This window comes from Somniosus microcephalus, chromosome 20 (assembly GCF_052327205.1).
Source record: "Somniosus microcephalus isolate GS21.2 chromosome 20, FLI_Smic_1.0, whole genome shotgun sequence".
In the NCBI taxonomy this organism is placed as follows: domain Eukaryota; kingdom Metazoa; phylum Chordata; class Chondrichthyes; order Squaliformes; family Somniosidae; genus Somniosus; species Somniosus microcephalus.
In genome coordinates, this window is record NC_141006.1 from 54,922,258 (window position 1) to 54,944,974 (window position 22,717).

General features: G+C 44.8%; 1 protein-coding gene across 2 annotated transcripts in view; it reads left to right on the plus strand.

The window, feature by feature from the left end:
- The window catches only part of LOC147103279 (ribosomal protein S6 kinase alpha-1-like), a 272,311-nt gene that overhangs the window by 151,521 nt on the left and 98,073 nt on the right, over positions 1–22,717 (plus strand). The window contains exon 3 of one of the 2 annotated variants that reach the window (XM_085962741.1): positions 13,325–13,378. The exons of the other annotated variant lie outside the window; for it this stretch is intronic. Coding sequence (XP_085818867.1) covers positions 13,325–13,378 — 54 coding nt within the window. The remainder of the gene's footprint in view (positions 1–13,324; positions 13,379–22,717) is intronic. 2 annotated transcript variants of the gene reach the window in all.

Here is a 22,717-nt window from a genome sequence, read left to right on the forward strand (position 1 = left end):
CGGGCCTGTCTCTGTGTCCCTCTGTGAATCTGCTGCCGGGCAACATTTCTACCTTTTAATAGCTTGAAAGATGAAAGTGAAAGTACTTATAAAACGTTTTTGGTAAATCTTATGTAATTTTTTTAAAGAGATACTAACTTTTTCGAAGCTGGATTAGCAGATTTTGAGCTGGAAGTAGTGAAGCAATGGCTGCCCGATGCCCGAGTTGAAAAGCATTAGTCCCGCCCACAGACGCAGCGATTGGCCAACCATCAGGCGACTGAACTGTAGGATTGGTCAATCGTGACGGCACAGGATTGGTCGACCTTGACGTCAGTCAATCAATGCTAATTAGCAGATAATGAGTTTAATTTTGAAGGTTTTTTGCATAACGCGCGAACAATTTTAGTCCGACCGAAAAGTAAATACGCTTATGACGGTTCTGGAATCGTAAGCTTTCTTTTGATGTAACACACGTGTAGGTATGCTACATAACTTTCGAGTTTATTCAATACAGACAGACGGAATGACAGACAGAAAGAACCCATAGATAAGAATATAAGCTAAGATAAGATAGAGATAGATAGATAACTGCCTTTAACAGAGTGCTACAGCACCTATGTTTGTTTACTGTTTGTAAATAACCCGTTCTCTGTAAGTTCCAGAACCAGCGCGATGACGTCATCATGTTGGTCACGTGACGTCCCGAACGGCGGGAAACGTCATGACGTCAGGCTGGGAGGTTCCCAGGTTAGACCTCGTGAAGCCAGCCTTAACAAAAGACCTGTTGATTGTTTCTCCTGCATTCCATTGTTTGTTCTTTAGTTTACATTAAACTTCGTTTAATTATCGGACTGACTCGACCTCAGTATTTCAGCTAGGGATCTGACGATTCCTACAGTGTCACATTTATCTTTGGAATTGGTCAGTACAGAACTACTGTAAAATGCACTTCACAGGATGAGGGCCTTCTCTCAGAAACCTGTCTTAAGCCTTTCAACTTATTGACAGGACAAAGTACAAAAGAACTCGCTGCCTGAAAAGGTGGTAGAGGCAGAAACCTGTAAAATCCGCGCCTCAATAATACACGGACTTCAGGAGAACAGTTTAACAGGTACTTTACTGAACAAGAGGCAGCTTGAAACTGAAACTACAGAAGCCTGCTAGGGCCTTTTATACAGGGGTGGTCACTGCCGGTACTGCAGTCTAAGACCAGTTATTCCCTTAAAGGTACATACACAACAATTCCTCCCCTTTTAGATAAACAGTACATAACATTCATTTAACAACTAAATAATAACTAATTACAATTACACTTTTCTCAGTAATATATACATCTGAAATAGTCATTTATAAGTTCAGTCTTTGAGGAGGCTTCCTGATCCGGACTGGATAGCGCCTTTCTCGAGTATCCTGTTCTGGCGGTGGAGTCAATTCTGGCTCATTGTCATTGGTTGGTTCGTCAGCTTCCAATACCCCTGCTTCTGAGGTAGACGCAATCTGTACTTCGGGCTCATTACCAGGTGCACATGCTTGTGGTACAGGTTTGGCTTGTTCCTGTGACTCTAGAATCTGGTCAGCATGGTGTCTCACCATGCTCTCTCCAACGTCCACTGTGTACATTAGTGGTCCCTGCTGTGTGCATATCGTGCCTGGTGCCATTTTTCTGTTCGGTAGTCGCGGGCCAAGACTGGTTGCCCTATCTTGAAGCTCCTGGTTGGCTTCTCATTTATGTGCTGGAACTGCTTATCCTCAACATCTCGTCTTATGTTTGGTTTGAGCAAATCCAAGCGACATCTTAGTCTCCGGTTGAAAAACAGTACGGCTGGAGTTTGGTTGGTTACTGCATGTGTCGCATTCCGGTAAGCAAACAGGAAGTTATCCACCTTGTGTTGCAGTGGTATGTCGTCATTATACATTGCCTTTATGGCCTTTTTAAAGGTCTGAACAAACCTCTCAGCCAATCCATTTGTGGCTGGATGATATGGGGCAGATGTGTAATGTTTCACCCCATTATTCTTCAGGAACCTCCGGAAATCCTCAGACACAAACTGTGGGCCATTGTCGGAACAGATCTGTTCTGGCAACCCATTCCTGGCGAAGATGGTCCTTAGGACTGCAATAGTTTTCTCCGTGGTGGTGGAGGACATTTTAATGACCCCTGGCCATTTCGAATGGGCGTCCACAGCGATTAGAAACATTGAGCCCATAAATGGACCAGCGAAATCAATGTGTACCCGTTGCCATGGAGATGAGGGCCACTCCTATGGATGTAGCGGGGCCTGTGGTGGAGCGTTTTGGACCTTCTGGCATCCTGTGCATCTCTTGGTCATATCCTCAATTTCTTTATCGATTCCCGGCCACCACACAAACGCCTTGGCTAGGCTCTTCATTTTTACCCCTCCCAGCTGACCCTCGTGAAGCTCATTGAGCACTCTATCTCTCAACTTGGATGGAATTACCACTCGGGATCCACACATCAAGGTTCCCCGGCACACTGACAGCTGTTCCCTCCTTGGCGAGAATGCTGGCAACAGTGAGTCGCCATATGCTGGCCATCCCTTCACCGTCAAATCATAGACCTGAGAGAGTGTCGGGTCATTTCGGGTTTCCTTCTCAATACTTGCGTTTGTAACAGGCAAACATTCGACTATGGTCGCATGGAATATCTCCACCGGGTCCACTGCAGGTGCTTCTTCCGCCGTAGGCAACGGTAGGCGCGACAGCCCATCAGCGTTTCCATGTTTCGTACCTTTGTACTCTATGTCATACTGATGTGCCCCTAGAAAAAGTGACCATCTTTGCAGCTGTTGCGCCGTCATCACCGGAACGCCCTTCTTTGGGTTAAAAATTGAGACCAGGGGTGGTTGATCAGTCAGTAGGGTGAATTTCTGCCCGTGCAGATAGTGATTGAACTTCTTCACCCCCCACACCAGGCTGAGGGCCTCCCTGTCAATCTGGGCGTAGTTACGCTCGGCTGAGGTTAGCGAGCGCGATGCAAAGGCTATTGGCCTCTCTGAACCGTCACAGAATTTGTGTGACAGCATCGCTCCAATGCCGTAAGGTGACGCATCACATGCCAACCGAATCGGTAGTGTTGGGTTGTAGTGGGCCAATACTTCTTTTGAAGTGATTTGGCATTTACATTCCTGAAAGGCACGCTTACACTCATCACTCCATTTCCATGTTACACCAGTTTGAAGGAGGGCGTTCAGTGGGTGCAGAATTGTAGATAAATTCGGCAAGAACTTATGGTAGCAGTTCACCAACCCGAGGAACGACCTCAGTTGCGACACATTTTCTGGTTCTGGTGCTGGAGCCTTGACTACAGCCTCAATCTTGTCCGGCGACTTATGCAACCCTTCCTCATCAATCATGTGGCCACAATACGAGATTTGTCTCCTGAAGAACTTGCATTTGGGACGGTTGGCTCGTAGCCCATATTCCTGCAATCTCGTGAGCACCTGTTCCAGGTTGGCAAGGTGTTCATTGTCATTTTCGCCCGTAACCAGGATGTTGTCCAAATAACACTGGGTCCCCGGGATCCCTTGCAGGACTTGTTCTATTGCCCTCTGCCACATAGCCGGGGCCGATGCTACCCCAAATACCAGTCGATTGTACTGGTAAAGGCCTTTGTGAGTGTTTATCGTGAGGTATTTCCTAGATGCTTCTTCCACCTCCATTTGTAGATACGCTTGAGCCAGGTCAATCTTTGTAAAACGTTTCCCTCCAGATAGTGAGGCGAAAATATCTTCTATCCGCGGAAGCGGATACTGTACTGTGTGCAGGACTGGGTTCACAGTCACCTTGAAGTCCCCACAGATGCGAACCTTCCTTGGCTCCCCAGGCGTGCTGCTCAATGCTTTCTTCATTACAGGAACGATGGGTGTGGCCCACTCGCTCCAGTCCACCTTCGACAGCACCCCCGAATGCTCCAGACTCTCCAGTTCAGCTTCCACAGCTGGGCGTATTGCGTATGACACCGGTCTGGCCTTGAAAAATTTTGGGATTGCGTTATCCTCAATCTTTATGGTTGCCTTTACTCCTTTTGGAGTCCCAAGTCCTTGTTGGAACATCTCTTCCGCGTCAGATAGAATTTGTGACTGACGTCCAGGTGCGATGTCGTCATCTTTTTTGTCAGTCACAGTTAGTGCCAGAATGGAATGCCAATCCAATTGTAGTCTTCGGATCCATTCACATTCCAATAATGGTGGTCCTCCATCTCGTAGTATATACATGTATAGTTTCTGTGTTTCCTTTCCGTTATATTCAACTGGCACCCTTATTTTTCCTCTGGGGTAGACCTTTTGCCCCGTGTATGTCTTCAATACAATGGACGTGTCCTTTAAGGGTATGTGAGAATATAGCCGCTCATAGTCTCGTCGATTCATGACAGTTAGGGCTGATCCTGTGTCCAATTCCATCTTCACTGGGGACCCTGCTAACATGAGGGTGACCCAAATGGTTCGGTGATCTTCTTTTGCGATCACGTTGTGTAACTTTAAACAACTTAGTCGCCTGCTCCCGGAGCCCTTATCACTCTCCTGATCTTCTGAACTACTATCTGTCAGTTTCTTTACTTTCCTGTGCTGTTCCTTAGTAGTTCTTGTCGTGTTGGTCTTCTTTCCCGACCTGCAGACTCTTGCTATATGTCCCATTTTCCCGCATTGCCTGCATATTTTGTCTTTAAACCAGCAGTCCTTCTGCTCATGGGTTGTTCTGCCGCAGCGATAGCACTTTTCGGCTCCCTACGCCATTTCGTTAGCGCTGTATTCTTGTGGTTTCTGTTGTATTTCCGCAGCTCCCCGTGCTGCTACTTCGTAGGATACTGCCACGCTGAAAGCCTGTTCTAGCGTCGGGTCCTTTTTTGAAAGTAGTCGTTTCTGGGTTCCTTCGCTCTGGAGCCCGCAGACAAACTTATCCCGTAAGGTGTCTGCCAGTCCTGCTCCGAACTGGCAGTGCTTCGATAACTTGCGTAGTTCCGTACGATAGTCAGCATTGCTCTCATCTTTGTGCTGGTTTCTTTTATGGAACTTGAATCTTTCTGCTATCAGCAGTGGTGTAGGGCTTAGATGTTCCTGTAAGATATGAACAATCTCCTCAAAACTTTTCTCCATTGGTTTAGCTGGGGTAATTAAATTCCGCAATAGGCCGTACGTACTCGCATCCATCAGATTTAATAATACCGACGCCCTCTTTCCATCAGCCACCTCATTTGCCTTGCAGTACACTTCAATTCTTTCCACATACGTGGCCCAGTCTTCTACCTCGTTGTCGAAAGCAGTGATACTGCCACTTTTCGGCAGCTTGGGCGATTTAAAATGGCGCCTCCTGCGCTTTTGCTTCTTCCCCAATGGAATAAAATGGCGCCTCCCGCGCTTTTGCTTCTTCCGCAACGGGATAAAATGGCGCCTCCTGCGCTTTTGCTTCTTCCCCTTACTGCCACGCTGCTCCCAGCGTTCTACGGGGTAATGGCGGTGACCCGCAGCTTCGGCGCGTCTTGCTTTCCTTCCCCCCCCCCCCCCCCCGTTTAGTTTCTCTCCGCTGTCCTGTTGTCGAGCACTGACCGCGCCCTGTGCGCTCCACCCTCTCTCTCTTGTTTTCTTTTCCCGGCGACGCTGCGCGGCCCGATTTGTAGAGCCGCTCGATCGAGCTTGAGCCCGCTGCAGTCCGGAAGGGTCAGCGCGCTACCTGCTACCAGCACGATTCACTGGAACCACAGTGTCTCCCGCAATTCTCCAAACACCGATGGATTCTTTGGGCGGTTGCCCTCGGTCGACGCCCGTTGCTCAGACTACGACCTTCCAGGACCTTCCTTTCAGGCGAGATCCCCGTGAGATGATGCCACACTGCAGGTGAGTTCGAACTTACTCGTTGCCACTGTAAAGTCCGCGCCTCAATAATACACGGACTTCGGGAGAACAGTTTAACAGGTACTTACTGAACAAGAGGCAGCTTGAAACTGAAACTACAGAAGCCTGCTAGGGCCTTTTATACAGGGGTGGTCACTGCCGGTACTGCAGTCTAAGACCAGTTATTCCCTTAAAGGTACATACACAACAAAACCCTCTGCAGTTAAAAAGTACTTGGATGTGCACTTGAAGTGCTGTAACCTATAGGGCTACGGACCAAGAGCTGAAAAGTGGGATTAGGCTGGATAGCTCTTTCGGCCGGCAGACGCGATGGGCCGAATGGCCTCCTTCTGTGCCGTGAATTTCTATGATTCTTGCTAGAAAGAAAGAAATAACTTGCATTTATATAAAAAAATATATAGTGCCTTTCATGACCTCCAACGCACTTCCTCAGTACTGCAGTTAAGTGTCAGCCTAGATTTTTGTGCTCAAGTCTCTGATGTAGCAGTTTCTGGTAGCAACATCTCCTGACATGACCGTTACAACTAATCTACTTCTGTCTCCTGCATCCATGCAAATATATTTAAGTGATTTCATTATCTATGTGAACTTGGCAAATAAAGCTTACTAATTCATCTGTCCTGAGAGCAATGATCTGTCCTTGAAGTGAAATTTTGCATACTGACACCAATGAGCATCATGTCAAACATGGAGATAACCAGTCAGCTGAGAAATAATCTGTCAGGTTGCAGTAATCAAATTTAAAATTACCAGCCACATCTCCAGTTCATTTCAGCAGCACCTCAAAATGATCTCTACCACGAAGAAGAACAAGAGCAGCAATATTGTGGGAGTATCCTGACTTGGTCATAAATTGCATTCCTTCATCATCAAATTGAAGAAGGCCCGGCCTCGCCTCAGGGCAACTATTGATGGGCAGTAATTGTGGCCTGCCAGCGTCGCCCATTTCCTCGCCTTATTTCTGGGTCTGTTGCAGACTAATTGATTGCGATCGATTGCCATGATTAGTCAACAACTCCATTATTGTTGTATCATGCGACTACCAGGATGGAGGAAGGCGAACTAGATGACCTTTTTGTTTAGCAATTCCTATGTTCTTTTGTAAAAGGTCAGCTCAATAACTGACACCCATTAGATTGTAACCAAGTTTGCGGAACACCCTTCACTCGACAGTGGATTGTACAATTTATGCTGGAGTCGGTTATAGCTCGCAGGTCTGTACAGGATCAGAGAACTTGCACATGAAGATCTTGAACATCTCTCTTGGTCACAAACCAGCAAAAGCAAGACAAGTAACATTTGTGACAAAATAGCAAAATTCAGCCTTTTATTTTCAGTTGGTTTAAAAAAAAATTAACCTGCCTGTTGGTATTTCAGCTACAATGAACTCAACAATTTACATTGATGTAGTATATCTTTCATGTAAACAAAATGTCCCAAAGTGCGATACAGATCTCTGCTGCTCTTTTTATTTCCTTTTGTGTGTGAAACAGACGAGAAGAGTGATGTCTGCACGAAGACCTGGACCGTAGCCAGACTTGAAGTACTTGCTATTGGAGTGACAAAGCACAGGCAACTCAGTTGCTGTTTGTGCTTTTATTTCTCACTAGTTTGTCCTGTTTGAATTCGCAAGGTTTGGAAAGGGCCGTTCTTTACACAGTTGTCTCACTGGTGGATACATTTGTTCGATTCTCAATATAAAGTGCTTTCAGATGTCTTCCTGCACGTGAGGAGTGCTGTAGAAATGCAAATTGGTGTAAATCCTATAACAGACTGCTTAGATTTGTTAGTATCCACTGCTTGAGATATTTGCAAGTTAAACTTTGTAAGTGGCCCATGAGAGACTACCGTGGATCCATTAATGACACACTGCTGATTTTTAAAAAATGATTTTGTTGCAAATTGTGGTTAGTGTTTAAAATATAAAGGGGAGAAGTGTTGGAAAATAGATGCAATGTTCCTGCACAAAAACAATCATACACTGGGTTCCTTTTTGATTGAGGGAGGCAGGTATATGTCACCTGTTTTGTTTCTATACTTGGAAATGCCTATTTATGACCAAGATGTTTGAGTTTAAACAGACTTCATATTCCTCTCCCCAGTTATTGCATTTGTTTAACGGAATAGCATTGCTGATAGCACTTCCTGTTGTGTGAACTGTGATATGAGTGGTTTCCCAGAAGCATCCATCTACTTAAGCTGATGATTTGCAACACTTGAGTGTTATACAGAATGACAAGAAACATCACTTTCTGCCTATTGCATGCAAAGATGCTTTTATTCCTTAGGGGAAGATTTCACCCTTCAAACTGTACGGTCGTCGTTTCCAAGAAAGTACCATGCAGTGATGTGCACAATCTCCATCTTTATCTGAGGAAGCAGAAACAACTCACATTTGTATTGTATCTTTAATGTAATAATACAGTCCAAGATGATTCACATGATAGAACTGACCGAGTGGAAATTGGGTGATAAGAGTTTTGATCAAAAGCACAATCAAGAAGAGGTTTTCAGAGGGCATGGTGATAGAAGTCTCAAAATGAAGAGCTTTAAGCAGTGAGTTCCAGATGATAGGACCTAGATAGCTGAAAGCTCCCCCATCAAGTGATGAATGCTGAGCGGGTGGGGGGGTGGGCGTTGCTGAGGCTTACTAGGATGGGCAAGAGTCTTGATCTGGAGGACCATAGAGCACAGACATGGGCTGTGGGGTTTGAGGAGGTTGCAGGTGTGGATGGGGTTGCAGCCATGGAGAGGTTTGTAAACAAGAACAGTGATTTTGAATTTGATGCATTGAGAGAAAGGGAGCTAGTGGAATTCAGCAAGGACAAGGGTGATGGGTGAGTGAGTTTAGTGTGGGATGATAACTGAGCATTTATATAGCGCTTTTAAAATAAAATAAAATCATATCATAAGATGCTTCATAAAGGAAAAATGGATGACAAACCAGAGAAAAAGATATTAGAAGGGGTGACCAAAGGTTTAATCAAAGAGATAGGTTTTAAGGAGGGTATTAAAGGAGGAATGGGTGGTGGATTTAGTGAGGGAGTTCGAGTGTGGGCCTAGGTGGCTGAAGGCACAGCCATCCGTGATGGGAAGAAAAGGGGGTATGCACAAGATGCTGGATTCATAGGAATGGAGAATTTGGGGGGAGTCAGACAGCTGAGTTTTGAAGTTTGTGTAGGAAGGAGCTCGGGAGGCTGATGAGGCTATTGAATGTCAAGTCTTGAAGTAATGAAATAAGTGTTTTAGTGGCAGTGGAGTGAGGTAAAGAATAGAGTGGCAATGTTGAGAGTGGCAGTATGTGGTCTTAATGGATAGGATATAAGGTTTGAAGCTCAACTTTAGTTTGAACAGGACACAGAGTTGCTGAGATAGCATGAGTACCATGCTGAACTTGTGACCCCAAAGGGTGGATGTGTTTTGGCTTTCTGTATGCTTGGTGCTATATTTTCTCCTGACTGCCTGCTCTGGATCAGTGACTCTTCCTACTGTACGGTTTGAGTGGCACAGTAGCTTTTACAGTTAAATGTTGCTGATGGTAATGGCCCTCATGCCTGGAGATCATGTGGCGTCACTTCCCTGTTTCAAAATAAACTGCAAACAATGTGCTATGCCTCAAACCATACATGTACTGGCATGAATTTCAGTCCTAACCAACCGCAGTAAATATGCAGTTATTTACATCCATTGCTTCTACTATATCTCATCACAAAAGCCACTTCCTGTTCATGTATAGAATCATAAAATCTTGCAGCACAGAAGGGGGCTATTCGGCCCATTGTGCCTGTGCTGGCTCTTTGAAACAGCTATCCAATTTAGTGTCCCACCCCAGCTTTTTCCCCATAATCCTGCAAATTAATTCTCCAAGTATAGGTCCAATTGCCTTTTGAAAGTTCCTAAGGAATCTGATTTCACCATGCTTTCAAGTAGTGCGTTCCAGTTCATCATAACCTTTTGTGTGAAATCATTTCTCCTCATGTCCCCTCTAGTTCTTTTGTCAATTATTTAAAATCTATGACCTCTGGTAACCAATCGACTTGCCAGAGGAAACTATTTCTCCCTACTTGCTCTACCAAAACCCTTCACAATTTTGAATACCTCTATTAGGTCTCCCCTTAACCATCTCCGCTCCAAGGAGAACAATCCCAGCTTCTCCAATCTCTCCACGTAACTAAAGTTCCTATGCTGTTTGAGTAAGGGTTTTGGGTTCAAGCCCCACTTCAGACTGATGCTTCAACAAACAGTCCCATAAACAGATTCATTGGTCGACTTGTTGCTGTTTGTGGGACTTTGCTGTGTACGAATTGACCACTGGATTAGCGCGCACACATATATGCCTACTAAACAATTGTGACTAGCCATCAAATGTAATTAATTGGCTGTGAAGTACTTTGGAATGTTCTGAGTAGTGAAAGGTGCTATATAAATGCAAGTTCTTTCTTTTTCTTCCTTTTGCTGTTCTCGGCTAGGTCGGAGTGAAAATTAGAAGGAGCAGGATGCCGTCGTCACCACCCCCCCCCCCCCCCCCCCATCCCCTTTAGTTCACACATTGTTAGTAGCCAAATAGGGGCATTTGGAACAGATCTCTAGTCCATTATCTCGGGCAGGGGAGATAATGGCAGCGGTTTTGGGGGAGATTAGATGAATTCCCAAATGTACTTTGTGTGAGGTCATCGACAGTGATTTGCTTACTCTAAGTGGGCACTGATGTGGTGGAGGGGCACTTAATTTAAAGAAGGCTTTCAGTAAGGTGCACACTCACTCTTAACTGTTAATAATTAGGGTTCTATCTCATCGTGTAGTTGACAGTCTGCTGTACATAATGATTAACCCTGGAAGCAGAAAAACTCTCTACTCCAATAATAATATGAATACATCATTCACTTACCAAGTAAAGAGAGAGATGATGGAATTGGAGAATAAAGGAGACGTGGAAAAAGAAAATAACTGCAGAGTTCATTGAGTTTTTTTTTATCAGAGGTGGGGGGTGGATGTCATGATATAGGTATTACGTTTCAAGAATCATCACAGAAGTAGTACTTGGTGACCAGATGCTGTGGTTTACTGAAAATGGCTGAACAGCATTCACAGAATCACAGAAACCCCAGTGCAAATAGAGGCCATTTTGGCCCATCGAGCCTGCACCGACACATATCCCACCTGATCCCCGTAACCCCACGTATTTAATCCCCCTAACACTAAGGGTCAATTTATCATAGCCAATCAACCTAACCCGCACATCTTTGGACTGTGGGAGGAAACCGGAGCACCCGGAGGAAACCCACGCAAACACGGGGAGAATGTGCAAACTCCACACAGACAGTCACCCGAGGCCGGATTCGAACCCGGGTCCCTGGCGCTGTGAGGCAACAGTGCTAACCACTATGCCACCGTCATTGTTTCTTGTATTGTCACAGCTTTCTGTTATTTTACTGGTGCAAGTCAAGACTCCTGAATACAATGATGTATTGTAATATACAGTATATTTGTATGGATCTCTTGGTATTCATGTGCTATGGTTGCATGGCAACAATCTTTTGAAGTTTATGATCTGTGGTGGGCACTGGCACTGAGAGTGCTTGAACAGGAATAATGCTACTTTCTGATGAAAGTAGTAGTGTAAGACCTGATTACAAATTTTTTCGCCTGCTCTACATTGTAATTGGAGGGCCACAGTGTTCCTACTCTAGTGCAGGAGGTCCTCAATAACTGTGAAAATTGTGCTCATTAGTCGTAGAAAACAGTTACAGCAGCGTTTCAGTCTATTCCAGAGGTCTTGAGGTATTTACATTGTATTCTGCACTGTGTTCTGGATTGCAGTTTGAAACTTTTGCCAGAAATGTACAAAATCAAAATTATTTACAGGCCAAAAAAATTGTCTATTTCCCCCCCCCCCATGCCCCTTCATCAAAATAGTGACACATTTTATTGATGAGCAGCAGGAGCCAGAGAATTTCAAGTTTCATAGAATGGGCTTAATTCATTGGCTAGAAATTTTTGATTGCTAGAGGGCAAAAGCACAGCCTTTGGAGGCTGAGCTGTTTTAATCAGTGTCAGGAGTCATTTCGGTGAAGGAACTAGCGCTTGGTATCTGAATTAGGTGGCTTTGTGTGATGCGCATTATGAGTGACCATTGTGGTTTTTACAAGGAAATTGCACAAGACACTGAATAAAAACTGAAATCTAACTTATTTAATGCTACTGCGGCTGCATCGTGGACATGGCTAACTGTCACTAGCTGTTGATACAGTATGCTGAAGACGCTGTTTGGCAGTAAAACCAGGTTACAAGAGGCAAGTCTTTAGTTCGTGATTGTGTTAAGAGTTTGATCTTAATCTTATACCTGGAGTAGTGCTACCCAATTTCGGCTGCTGTGGTAGTTTTTTTTCCATCTCTGGTAAGACTATATCCATCTGTGACGGGAGTTTGCAGTATGCACAGAAGTGTCTTTATAGAGCTTTATTTGTGTCTCTGTTCTTTGGAGTGGAACTGTGAGAGATTGGAGAAAATGGCTGGTCTTTGAGAGGTCAGCCTTAATGAGTGACAGCTTTTCAGTTAAGGCCTGCTGTCCGGCCTAAGTGAGACAAGCCTGTGCTTCGTCTCAAATGTTCCTAGAGGCATTTGGACACACACGAAATGCAACCATTCTTAAAATTCCGTAGTGACTAAGTTGGTAAAGGCCCTGTCCAGCTGCAAGGTTCCAAGTTTAAACTCCTGTTTGTGCTGAGTTAACTGATCTTAACTGGGGCTACAATTACCTTCAGCACTCCTGGACTAGGGATGGGAAAGTCAGCTAGGATTCCTGCTGCTGATCATTATTCAGTGACCCCTGTGATGTTCTGTATGGTTGGCTATCTTGCCAGTATTTGCTGTCTAGGCTCACACATGAAGAATGGCCACATGGGCGCAATAATAGAGGGTAGCTGATGCCCATGAAACTGTAGTACACCATGAGTCTCTGGCTCTAAAGAAAGAGAAAATTGGGGAGGAGATGAAGAAAGTTCTTTTACAACCTGCTTTGACAGCTATTGCTTCCATAATTCATCAAATTAAAGCGAAACACATCCCATGTTCTAATGTTACAGCTTATGTTGTAAATTTATGGGATCATTTGTTATAGTTAGCTGGCCAGGAGTTTTTAAAAATCCTTCCCGGTAACTCTTCCAGTGGTTCACTTTAATTTCTTAGCTCTCAGTTTGATGATGTAATATCACATCATGCTCCTGTGGCTGAGACTAAGTCAGAACTGCACAGCATGGCATATCGAGCAAGATTCTGGTACTGTCAGCGAGCAAAAGGAGAAGTCTGTGGAGTTGGCAGGGAACAATACAGCAAAACTATGAACACACCAGATGAGATCAAACCTTATTTTTATAAAGTACCAGGATGTAAGTATTAGGAAGACATGGTTAATTTGAGGGATGTGTGAGCATCTAAATTACATGTATTTTATTTTGTGACCCTTGATCTAGGCAAAATCAGAAATCACATGGATAGAAAAGGACTTTGCCTCTTTAAAGTGTAAGGTAAGATGCTGACACTTGCCATGCACATATCCTCTTTCTACTCTTGCTGCACTGCATTGCCTTGCTTGGCAGATTGCCCACTAATTGATCCTAAATGGAAGGCTCTGGCTAGCCTTCTTTCCTCTTGGGCTATGGCCCAACCTCTTGACTCATTTTTATTCAGTTTTGCTAACTTTATATTTGGTGTATAACCCAGTAACATACTTTTGTCCTATTGAATGCCCTCCTCATATGGTGCATTCGCATATTTCTTGGCAAACCTGCACAGATTTTGTTGTATAAATTAGCAATCTGTGTATGCAGTTCTGTGCCCAACAGGATCTCCATGATCAACAGGTTTGAAATACATGTACTGTGCATGTCTAAAATAATGACTGCTATTGGAACTTTATACAAATAAAAACATCTGGCAGCTATGTGTGAGCCCAAACAGCAGCAGTTAAACTATGCTCCTTTCTGTTGGTGAAAGTGATCCAGAAGCCTTGGTGCACTTTAACCAATTAGGAGTGTGAATATTGCTGCGTTGGATTATACATTTGGAGAATGTGTCATTCACAGGGCTCCTACAATTGGTATTAGTCAGTACTGAATCTTCCAGGTCTGTCCCAGTAGTGCACGGATTTATATTTTCCTTGTTTTGTTCACATGATTTCCCTTCTTTAGGTTATCATTGCATATTTTTTCATACTAATGTTCTTCCATTGTCTGCTTCTCTCTTTGGGTCACTTTGTCTCTTGTTCTCCCTTGCCATCATGTTATATTTTCTCATGCCTCATACCATTTCTAGAGACACCATTCACTTTAATTTTGAATGACAAGATGATAGCAATACCAAGTTTTCTTCCCTATTTTGTCCCCATTTTCCCCTCTCCTCCAGCGATACTGATCCATGCTGGCGTGTAGTTTCATGACTGTCGACAGCTCTCTAGTGCCTTGCCCAAGTGGTCATTCTACATGTACGAGGCTAGATAGTGAACATCAAGCTGTTCAACTGCAGGGGACATCACAGCCAGGCCTGATTTTGTCTGCACCCATGCACTTTCCAATGGAATGTTACTGAACAGTAATCAGTCACTGATGTCTTCTGTTTGATCTTCCTCACTTCTGCATGATTCCCTCTCCCTAAACCAGGGATGGAAAGTGGAACCTTCCTAGTCTGTATAGCTCAGCACACCAGATAGTGCTTTTAACCACTGAACAATCAGGGCAGTTGAACTTGTTTTCTACACTGCAGCTCTACTCTTGATATCAGCCCCTTGGAATGTGTTAGCTAAGGTTTAACGTCAGTTATCACACCAATCCAGTGGGTATTATTGCCAGCTGCCCCTTCCAACCAGCCAGAATTAGTGCTGGCCATTTTAGCCTGAATAATGCCACAATTGTATGCTTTCGTTAATCTTTTTTTGAAACCCTTCAATATCACTGGCCATAAAATTATTTGGTAGTTAGTCCTGGAAACATTTAGCGAGCACACCGCTCTTAGAGCGAGCCACATGAGTCTGTATAATTACAAGAAAGGCATTGTGACAGGTAGAGTTATCCGGAGAGAAGTTGGCTGATATTCCCTTCCCCCATTCATGTCGAGATGAAACAGCCAAAAAGAGGAACTGAGTCAAGAGACTGACTAAGGGATGGGGAAGTGAGAGAAACTACAATGAGTAAGAAATGGCTGAGATTGGATATCATTCAGGGATGGACTTGGCTGGAGATGTTTTGGGATTATTGAGAGCAAGTGGAAAGATTAAAGATTTCCCCACAACTGGTTGCTGGTCACATGAGAGCATGGCATAAATCTTTGGCTAACCAGTAACCTGTTCCAAACTCATTACCAACATTTTTGAAGTTTCTTTTCACCCTGCAGCAAGTACTTTTTAAGCTAAAGATTTTTTAAACTAATAATATGCAGCTAGAAATTCCTCTCTTTTTTGTATTTTTAAAAAATTTTGTTCCTCTGTTTTACAAGCCACATGTTGATGTTGTCACTGATGCCAGCATTGGAGTGTTAATCTTGAAGTGGTGGTTTGCAAGTTCAGCTAGCACTTAAATTAGAGTAAATTATAGAAACTGTGTGGTAGTTTATGCTGTTTACAGTTAATGGAGTACACTCCTTAACAGGGGATTTGTTAAGTCTGTGTGTCATATTGAGAATTACTACACAGACCACAAGAGTAAACTTTAACAGGTCTTTACTAGTTGAAGGTCCGGGCGGAACTGCCCAATAAATCATTACACAGCACTTATATACCGGTGTGGTCACCACCGGTATTACAGTATACAGCAGCCAAGATAAAGTAGTGCAACCCTTAAAATAGTTCTCTTAAAGGTGGAACGGTTACATACACTACAATCCTCCCTTTTTAGGTTAACAGTATATATTCCCATTAAACATAACATCATAACATATATACACAACTTCATGTACAAACAGTTCACAGATTCAGTCTCTCTGGAGGCTTCCTGACTCGGTCCGGATAACGCCTCGGTGGTGTAGTAGTTTTCGGTGGTGTAGTAGGTTCTTTTGGCAAGGTCGATTCGGCTTGAATGCCAGTGTCGGGTTCATCTGATTCCAGTACCACCGGATCGGAGGTAGATACTATGGGTATCTCTGCTTCATGATTAGGCGTATAGAGTTGTGGTGTAGATTGTTCCTTTTCGGATGACGCTATGATCTGGTCAGCATGGCGCCTTATTATGCTTTCCCCAATGTCCACAGTATACATCAGCGGTCCTAGTTGTGTGCAAATAGTTCCAGGCTGCCATTTCTCGGTACGGTAGTCCCGGGCCAAAACTTGTTGACCCATCTGGAAGGTTCTAGTTGGTCTTTCATTCATGCCTTGAAATTGCCGGTTCTCTACGTCCCTTCTGATGTTTGGCTTGATCAAATCCAGCCGGCATCTTAGTCTTCTATTGAAAAACATCATGGCGGGAGTTTGGTTTGTGACCGCATGTGTTGCATTCCTGTACGCCAACAAGAAGTTATCTACCTTATGTTGTAGATTTATGTCTTCATTACCCATGGCCTTTATGGCCTTCTTGAAGGTCTGGACAAACCTTTCAGCTAATCCATTGGTGGCGGGATGGTATGAGGTGGACGTGTAGTGCTTAACCCCATTGTTTTTTAAGAACTTCCTGAATTCTTCGGACACGAATTGCGGTCCATTATCAGAACAGATCTGTTCCGGCAGCCCATTCCTGGCAAATATGGTCCTTAATACTGTGATGGTCTTTTCCGTGGTGGTGGAGGACATCTTTATTACCTCCGGCCACTTGGAGTGTGCATGCACCGCGATTAAGAACATTGAGTCCATAAATGGACCAGCAAAGTCGATATGTACCCTTTGCCATGGAGATGAGGGCCACTCCCATGGATGCAGAGGAGCTTGTGGTGGGGCGTTTTGGACCTTCTGGCATCCTAAACAGCTCTTGGTCATTTCTTCGATGTCTCCATCGATACCTGGCCACCACACGAACGCTCTGGCTAGGTTCTTCATTTTCACTCCACCCAGATGCCCCTCGTGAAGCTCCTTTAGCACTTTTTGCTGGAGTTTGGGTGGAATCACCACTCTGGATCCACACATCAAAGTTCCTCGGCACACTGACAGCTGTTCTCTTCTTTGCGAGAATGCTGGCAACAGTGGTTCGCCATGTGCTGGCCATCCCTTCACCGTTAAATCGTAGACTCGTGAGCGAGTCGGGTCATTTCTTGTTTCCTTTTCGGTCGTAGAATTTGTTACTGGTAGACATTCCACTATGGTAGAGTGGAACATCTCCACTGGGTCCACTGTAGGCGCCTCTTCTGCCGTTGGCAACGGTAGGCGCGATAACCCGTCAGCATTCCCATGCTGTTTTGATCCTTTGTATTCGATGTCATATTGGTGTGCCCCTAGGAAGAGGGACCACCTCTGTAGCCTTTGCGCTGTCATAATGGAAACGCCCTTTTTAGGGTTGAATATGGATACCAACGGCTGGTGGTCTGTCAGCAGTGTAAACTTCTGGCCCTGCAGGTAATGATTAAACTTCTTTACTCCCCACACCAGGCTGAGAGCCTCCCTATCTATCTGAGCATAGTTGCGCTCAGCGGAGGTCAATGATCTGGATGCAAATGCGACTGGCCTTTCCGAGCCATTTGGCAGCCTGTGTGAGAGTACTGCTCCAATACCATAAGGAGACGCATCACAAGCTAAACGAATAGGTAGCGTTGGGTTGAAGTGAGCCAACACTTCCTCTGAGGTGATCAGTGCCTTGCTTTTGCGAAAGGCCTTCTTACAGTCCTCGCTCCACTTCCATGGTACTTCTTTCTGCAAAAGAGCATTCAGCGGATGCAGCACCGTGGATAGATTTGGCAGAAACTTATGATAATAGTTAATCAACCCTAGGAACGACCTCAACTGGGATACATTTTCCGGAGCGGGAGCCTTCACAACAGCTTCGATCTTGTCAGGTGACTTGTGCAGCCCCTCCTGGTCAATGACATGACCACAGTACGAGATCCGTTTCTGAAAGAACTCACATTTCTGGCGATTAACTCGAAGGCCATATTCCTTCAACCTGGTGAGCACCAGTTTCAAATTAGCAAGGTGTTCCTCATCGTCATCTCCTGTAATCAGGATATCGTCCAAGTAACATTGAGTGCTTGGAATTCCCTGTAATACCTGCTCCATGGCCCTCTGCCAAATTGCTGGAGCCGAAGCCACTCCAAAAACCAGTCTATTATATCGATACAAGCCTCTGTGCGTGTTGATTGTGAGATACTGGCGCGACTCTTCCTCAACTTCCATCTGTAAGTACGCTTGCGCCAGGTCTATCTTGGTGAAGCGTTTCCCGCCAGACAATGAAGCAAAGATATCCTCAATCCGCGGAAGCGGATATTGCACCGTGTGAAGCACCGGATTAACTGTGATCTTGAAGTCTCCACAGATGCGGACCTTCCCCAGTTCCCCTGGCTTGTTACTCGATGAACGCTTCATGACGGGAACAATGGGCGTGGCCCACTCACTCCAGTCCACCTTAGACAGTACTCCTGAACGTTCTAGCCCTTCCAGCTCAGCTTCCACAGCAGGTCGTATCGCATAAGGTACTGGTCTGGCTTTGAAAAATTTTGGGGTTGCATGTTCTGCCATCTTGATTTTTGCCTTAATTCCTCTGTGTTCCCAGTCCCTGTTGGAACACCTCTTTAGCCTCATCCAATATTCTGGACAATCGTTCAGGTTTGACATCTTTTTTCTCGGAATCTACCGTTATTGCGTTTAGGGAGTGCCAGTCCATATTTATTTTCCTGATCCACTCCCGTCCCAGAAGTGGTGGACCTCCCTCAGGTAGTACATATATATCCATTCCTTGGTGTTCTTTGCCCTTGTGTATCACCTTGACTTTTATCTTTCCGATGGGGTATACTTTTTGCCCCGTGTATGTCTGCAATACTATCTCCGTATCCCGTAGGGGAATATGTTTGAATAACCTTTTGTAATCTTGCTTATTCATGACCGTCAACGCCGATCCGGTGTCCAATTCCATCTTCACTTGGACTCCTGCTATCTGCAGTGTGACCCAGATAGTTTGTCGGTCAGCTTCCTTACTCACGTTGTAAATTCTCAGACTACCCAGTTCCTTGCTGTTGGAGTCTGAATCCGAATTCTGTTCATCCGAACTCTTCTCAGCCACCTTAGGTACCTTTCTGCACTTTCCCTGTGGTGACTTTTTGTTGCTGGTCTTCTTTCCTGACCGGCATACTTTAGCTATGTGACCAAGCTTGCCACATTTTCTACATTCCTGGTTTTTAAACCAGCATTGGTTCTGATCGTGTGTTGTCTTCCCACAACGATAACATTTCGTTGTACCCGAAGCCATTTGATCTACGCTGAGTACCGCTGCCTTCAGCTGCATTTCCGCGGTGCCTCTCGCTGCGGCTTCGTGCGATGCTGCAATAGTGACAGCCTTATCAAGTGTAAGATCATTCTCTTCAAGCAACCGCTTTTGTGTTCCTTCTTTCGACAATCCACACACGAATTTGTCTCTCGGTGCCTCTGTCAGGCTTTCCCCAAACTGACAGTATTTCGCTAGCTTGCGCAGTTCAATTAAATACTCCGCGTTGCTTTCCTCTTTCAGTTGCGTTCTCGCATAAAATTTAAATCGTTCCGCTAACATCAGCGGTGTGGGGTTCAAATGATTTTTCAGGACAGCAACAATTTTAGCGAAAGTCTGATCCGCCGGTTTAGCTGGTGATAGAAGATGCTTCAATAGCCCGTATGTCTTCGCACCCATTGAGTTTAGTAAGGTTAGTGCTTTATCTTCATCTGATATTTTATTTGCCTTACAATATATCTCTATGTGTTCTACATACGTGGCCCAATCTTCAACATCGGGATCGAAATCGTTGATGTTACCACGCTTCGGCATCCTCGCGATCTTCTTGAGAAACAAAAGAATTTTTTTTTTTTTTTACAAAATGGCGGTTTCCCGCGCTTGTCTTCTTCCCCCGCCTCCGAAAATGGCGGCTTCCCGCGTTTGCCTTTCTCCCCCACTGGCTGTAATGGCGATTGCCGTATTGCTGCGCTCGCCCTCCCCCAGCGGTTTTCAAATCGCGCCTCCCAGCCCCTCTTGCAGTCCGGTCCTTTCCCCCTGGCTGCGGCTGAGTTCTCCGCGGTTCTTTTTTAAATTTTCTCCCGCGCCTTACGCTGACCCGGTCACTGCGCCTCGCGGCCTCGGTAGCTGCCCGGCCTTTTTCACCGGTCGCGGTCGAGCTCTCTCTCGACGCTGTTGCGTCTCTCAGCCCGCTTGTAGCCCGGTCTCTCTCACCGGCTGCCTTGCAATCACCGCGGCTTCCGTGCCTTACGCTGCCCCAGTCTCAGCGCCTCTGGCCCCGACTTCTGTCCGGCTCTTTTCCCCGGCCGTGGTCGAGTTCTCCGCCCTTATATCCTCCGTTTTTTTTAAATTTTCTCCCCTACTCACAGTCAACGTGGCCGACTTGCTGCTCGTCGCTGATCGGCTTACCACCGTGATAGAAGGGATGATCACTGCCTGTTGCTGATGGAAGGCTTCGTGTCAGAATTCTTCCTTTTCTCTGCAGACCCGAGTCTTCTCTCAGCAGAATGATGAGGGCGGATGCCTCCTCTCGACGCCCGTTAAACTGCCTTGGATGTATCTCTGCCGCAGGGTAAGATCGAACTCGTCGCCACTGTTAAGTCTGTGTGTTATATTGAGAATTACTACACAGACCACAAGAGTAAACTTTAACAGGTCTTTACTAGTTGAAGGTCAGGGCGGAACTGCCCAATAAATCATTACACAGCACTTATATACCGGTGTGGTCACCACCGGTATTACAGTATACAGCAGCCAAGATAAAGTAGTGCAACCCTTAAAATAGTTCTCTTAAAGGTGGAACGGTTACATACACTACAGGATTGACTGCAAATATTGTTTGTGGACATCATAAAATAATAATAGGAATGAAAAATACCACAAGCTTTTTATTTAAAAACTCGTGATATTTTGTGCTTTTTGAGATCGGACAGAAACCCATGTTGGATATATTGGTGCTGTTATGTGAGTACCTTTGCATGGGGATGGAAATAACTGATATTGCATGAAATTTGAGATTCAGAAGCTATTTACTGTTGGCAGTTTGACACCTCTAATTAAAAATATTTTTTGTCTCTTCTGTCTTCAAGTATATGTGTAAAATGACTACCCAATATCAGTTGATACAGTATCAGATGTGCAGGAGGTGGTCTCCGTCTTATTGTACAGATTTCCTGCTGTTTTTATGGGGAGAGATGCCAAACCTATACAAGCAACAATCCAGCAATAGAAAATAGCTGCTCTTACCAGATGTGAAGTTAGCACTGATCTATTGGAGGAAAGAACTTGGTAAAATGCAATTTGTGAGCATGTGTGGTCAGGTTTACAGCCTCAGTGTTTCTTGATGTGCTGGGGGTAGAGCCTTCAGTGTATCTTGCAAGTGATTTAACCTGGTTTGAAAACAAGTCTTGTGAAAGTACCATTGCAACATCAAGTAAATACCCAGCAACATACTTTCTAGTGTAAATTCAGTGTAAAGCACCCTCTACTGTACGCAAACTTAGGAGAGAGCCCAACTGCACCAGAATTATCTTTGTTTCCTGTAACAGCTGTCTCTATATTCAAGACGAAAATTGATGGATTATTGGATACAAATGGAATCGAAGGATATGGGGTAGTGTGGGTAGGTGGAGTTGAGATAGAAGATCAGCGATGTTATTGAATGTCGGAGCAGGCTCGAGGGGCCGTGTGGCCTACTACTCCTATTTCTTATGTTCTTGTTAGTGTTTGCTAGATTCAAATGCGGTTCGCAGATGTGAAAGGACAGTTTGTGTAACTCACACTTGCAGCAGGACTGGGTAATATAGTATTTCTAAACTTGAGTAACCAAATAACCCTGGCAAATGTTGCTCCCATGGATACATATTGGCCTGTATTTTCGGATCCCTATGGGGGTGTGTACGAGCTGTGTACACACCCGTAGGGACCTCGCAAGTGCCGGTTTCAGGCATACGAAGTGCATGCGCTGAAAACCGGCACTTCCGATCTGTCAAGAATCCTCTTGACAGATCCTGCGCCTGCACAAGAGAAGGGCCTCTGCGGGGGGAGAGTTCCACTTTCTGCAGAACCTCCACCCGCTGAAATCCCTTAAAAATCTTACGCCTGGTAAAAGCGTAAGGCCTGCTTTTACCAGCATAAGAATTTTTAAAAAGTTTTTTTTTTTTAATTAAAAAAAAATTTTTTCACACGTTTATAATTTAAAAATACTTTTTAAAAAAAAAGTAAGTTTATTTTTAGCCCTGTAAAAAACTTCAATTTTTTTTCATAAAATTAAATTTTTGTTTAAAATATTTAATGTAATTTTAACTCATTTTAAAAACGTGATTTAAATTTTTAAAATGTATTTTGATGTTTTTTGAGTGATCCCCATTCATACTTTTGACGGGTCTAAGCTGAGAGACCTGTCAAAAGTATGAAGGGGGATTCCCTTCTTTCATTGGTTCCCCTTTCATTGGTTCCCCATGGTCCACGTGATCCCAGGGACGCTTGTGAACTGCATGCGCCCCTGGGATACCTGGGCCCTGCGCATTTCGTAGAGCAGAGGCCCAGGAGCAGAAATGTCCGGACCTCCAGAGCCCTCTGGTAAGGGTGTAGATTTTTTCCAGATCGGAGGCCTCCAATCGGAAAATACGGGCCATTACATCCCCTGCAGTGTAAACCTGGTGTCCTGACATACACAGCAGAATGTGCGCAGCTTTTCAGATAATTCTCTGGAATTAAGCCGACTGGAAAACCTCAGTGATCCTATTCTGGGGGAAG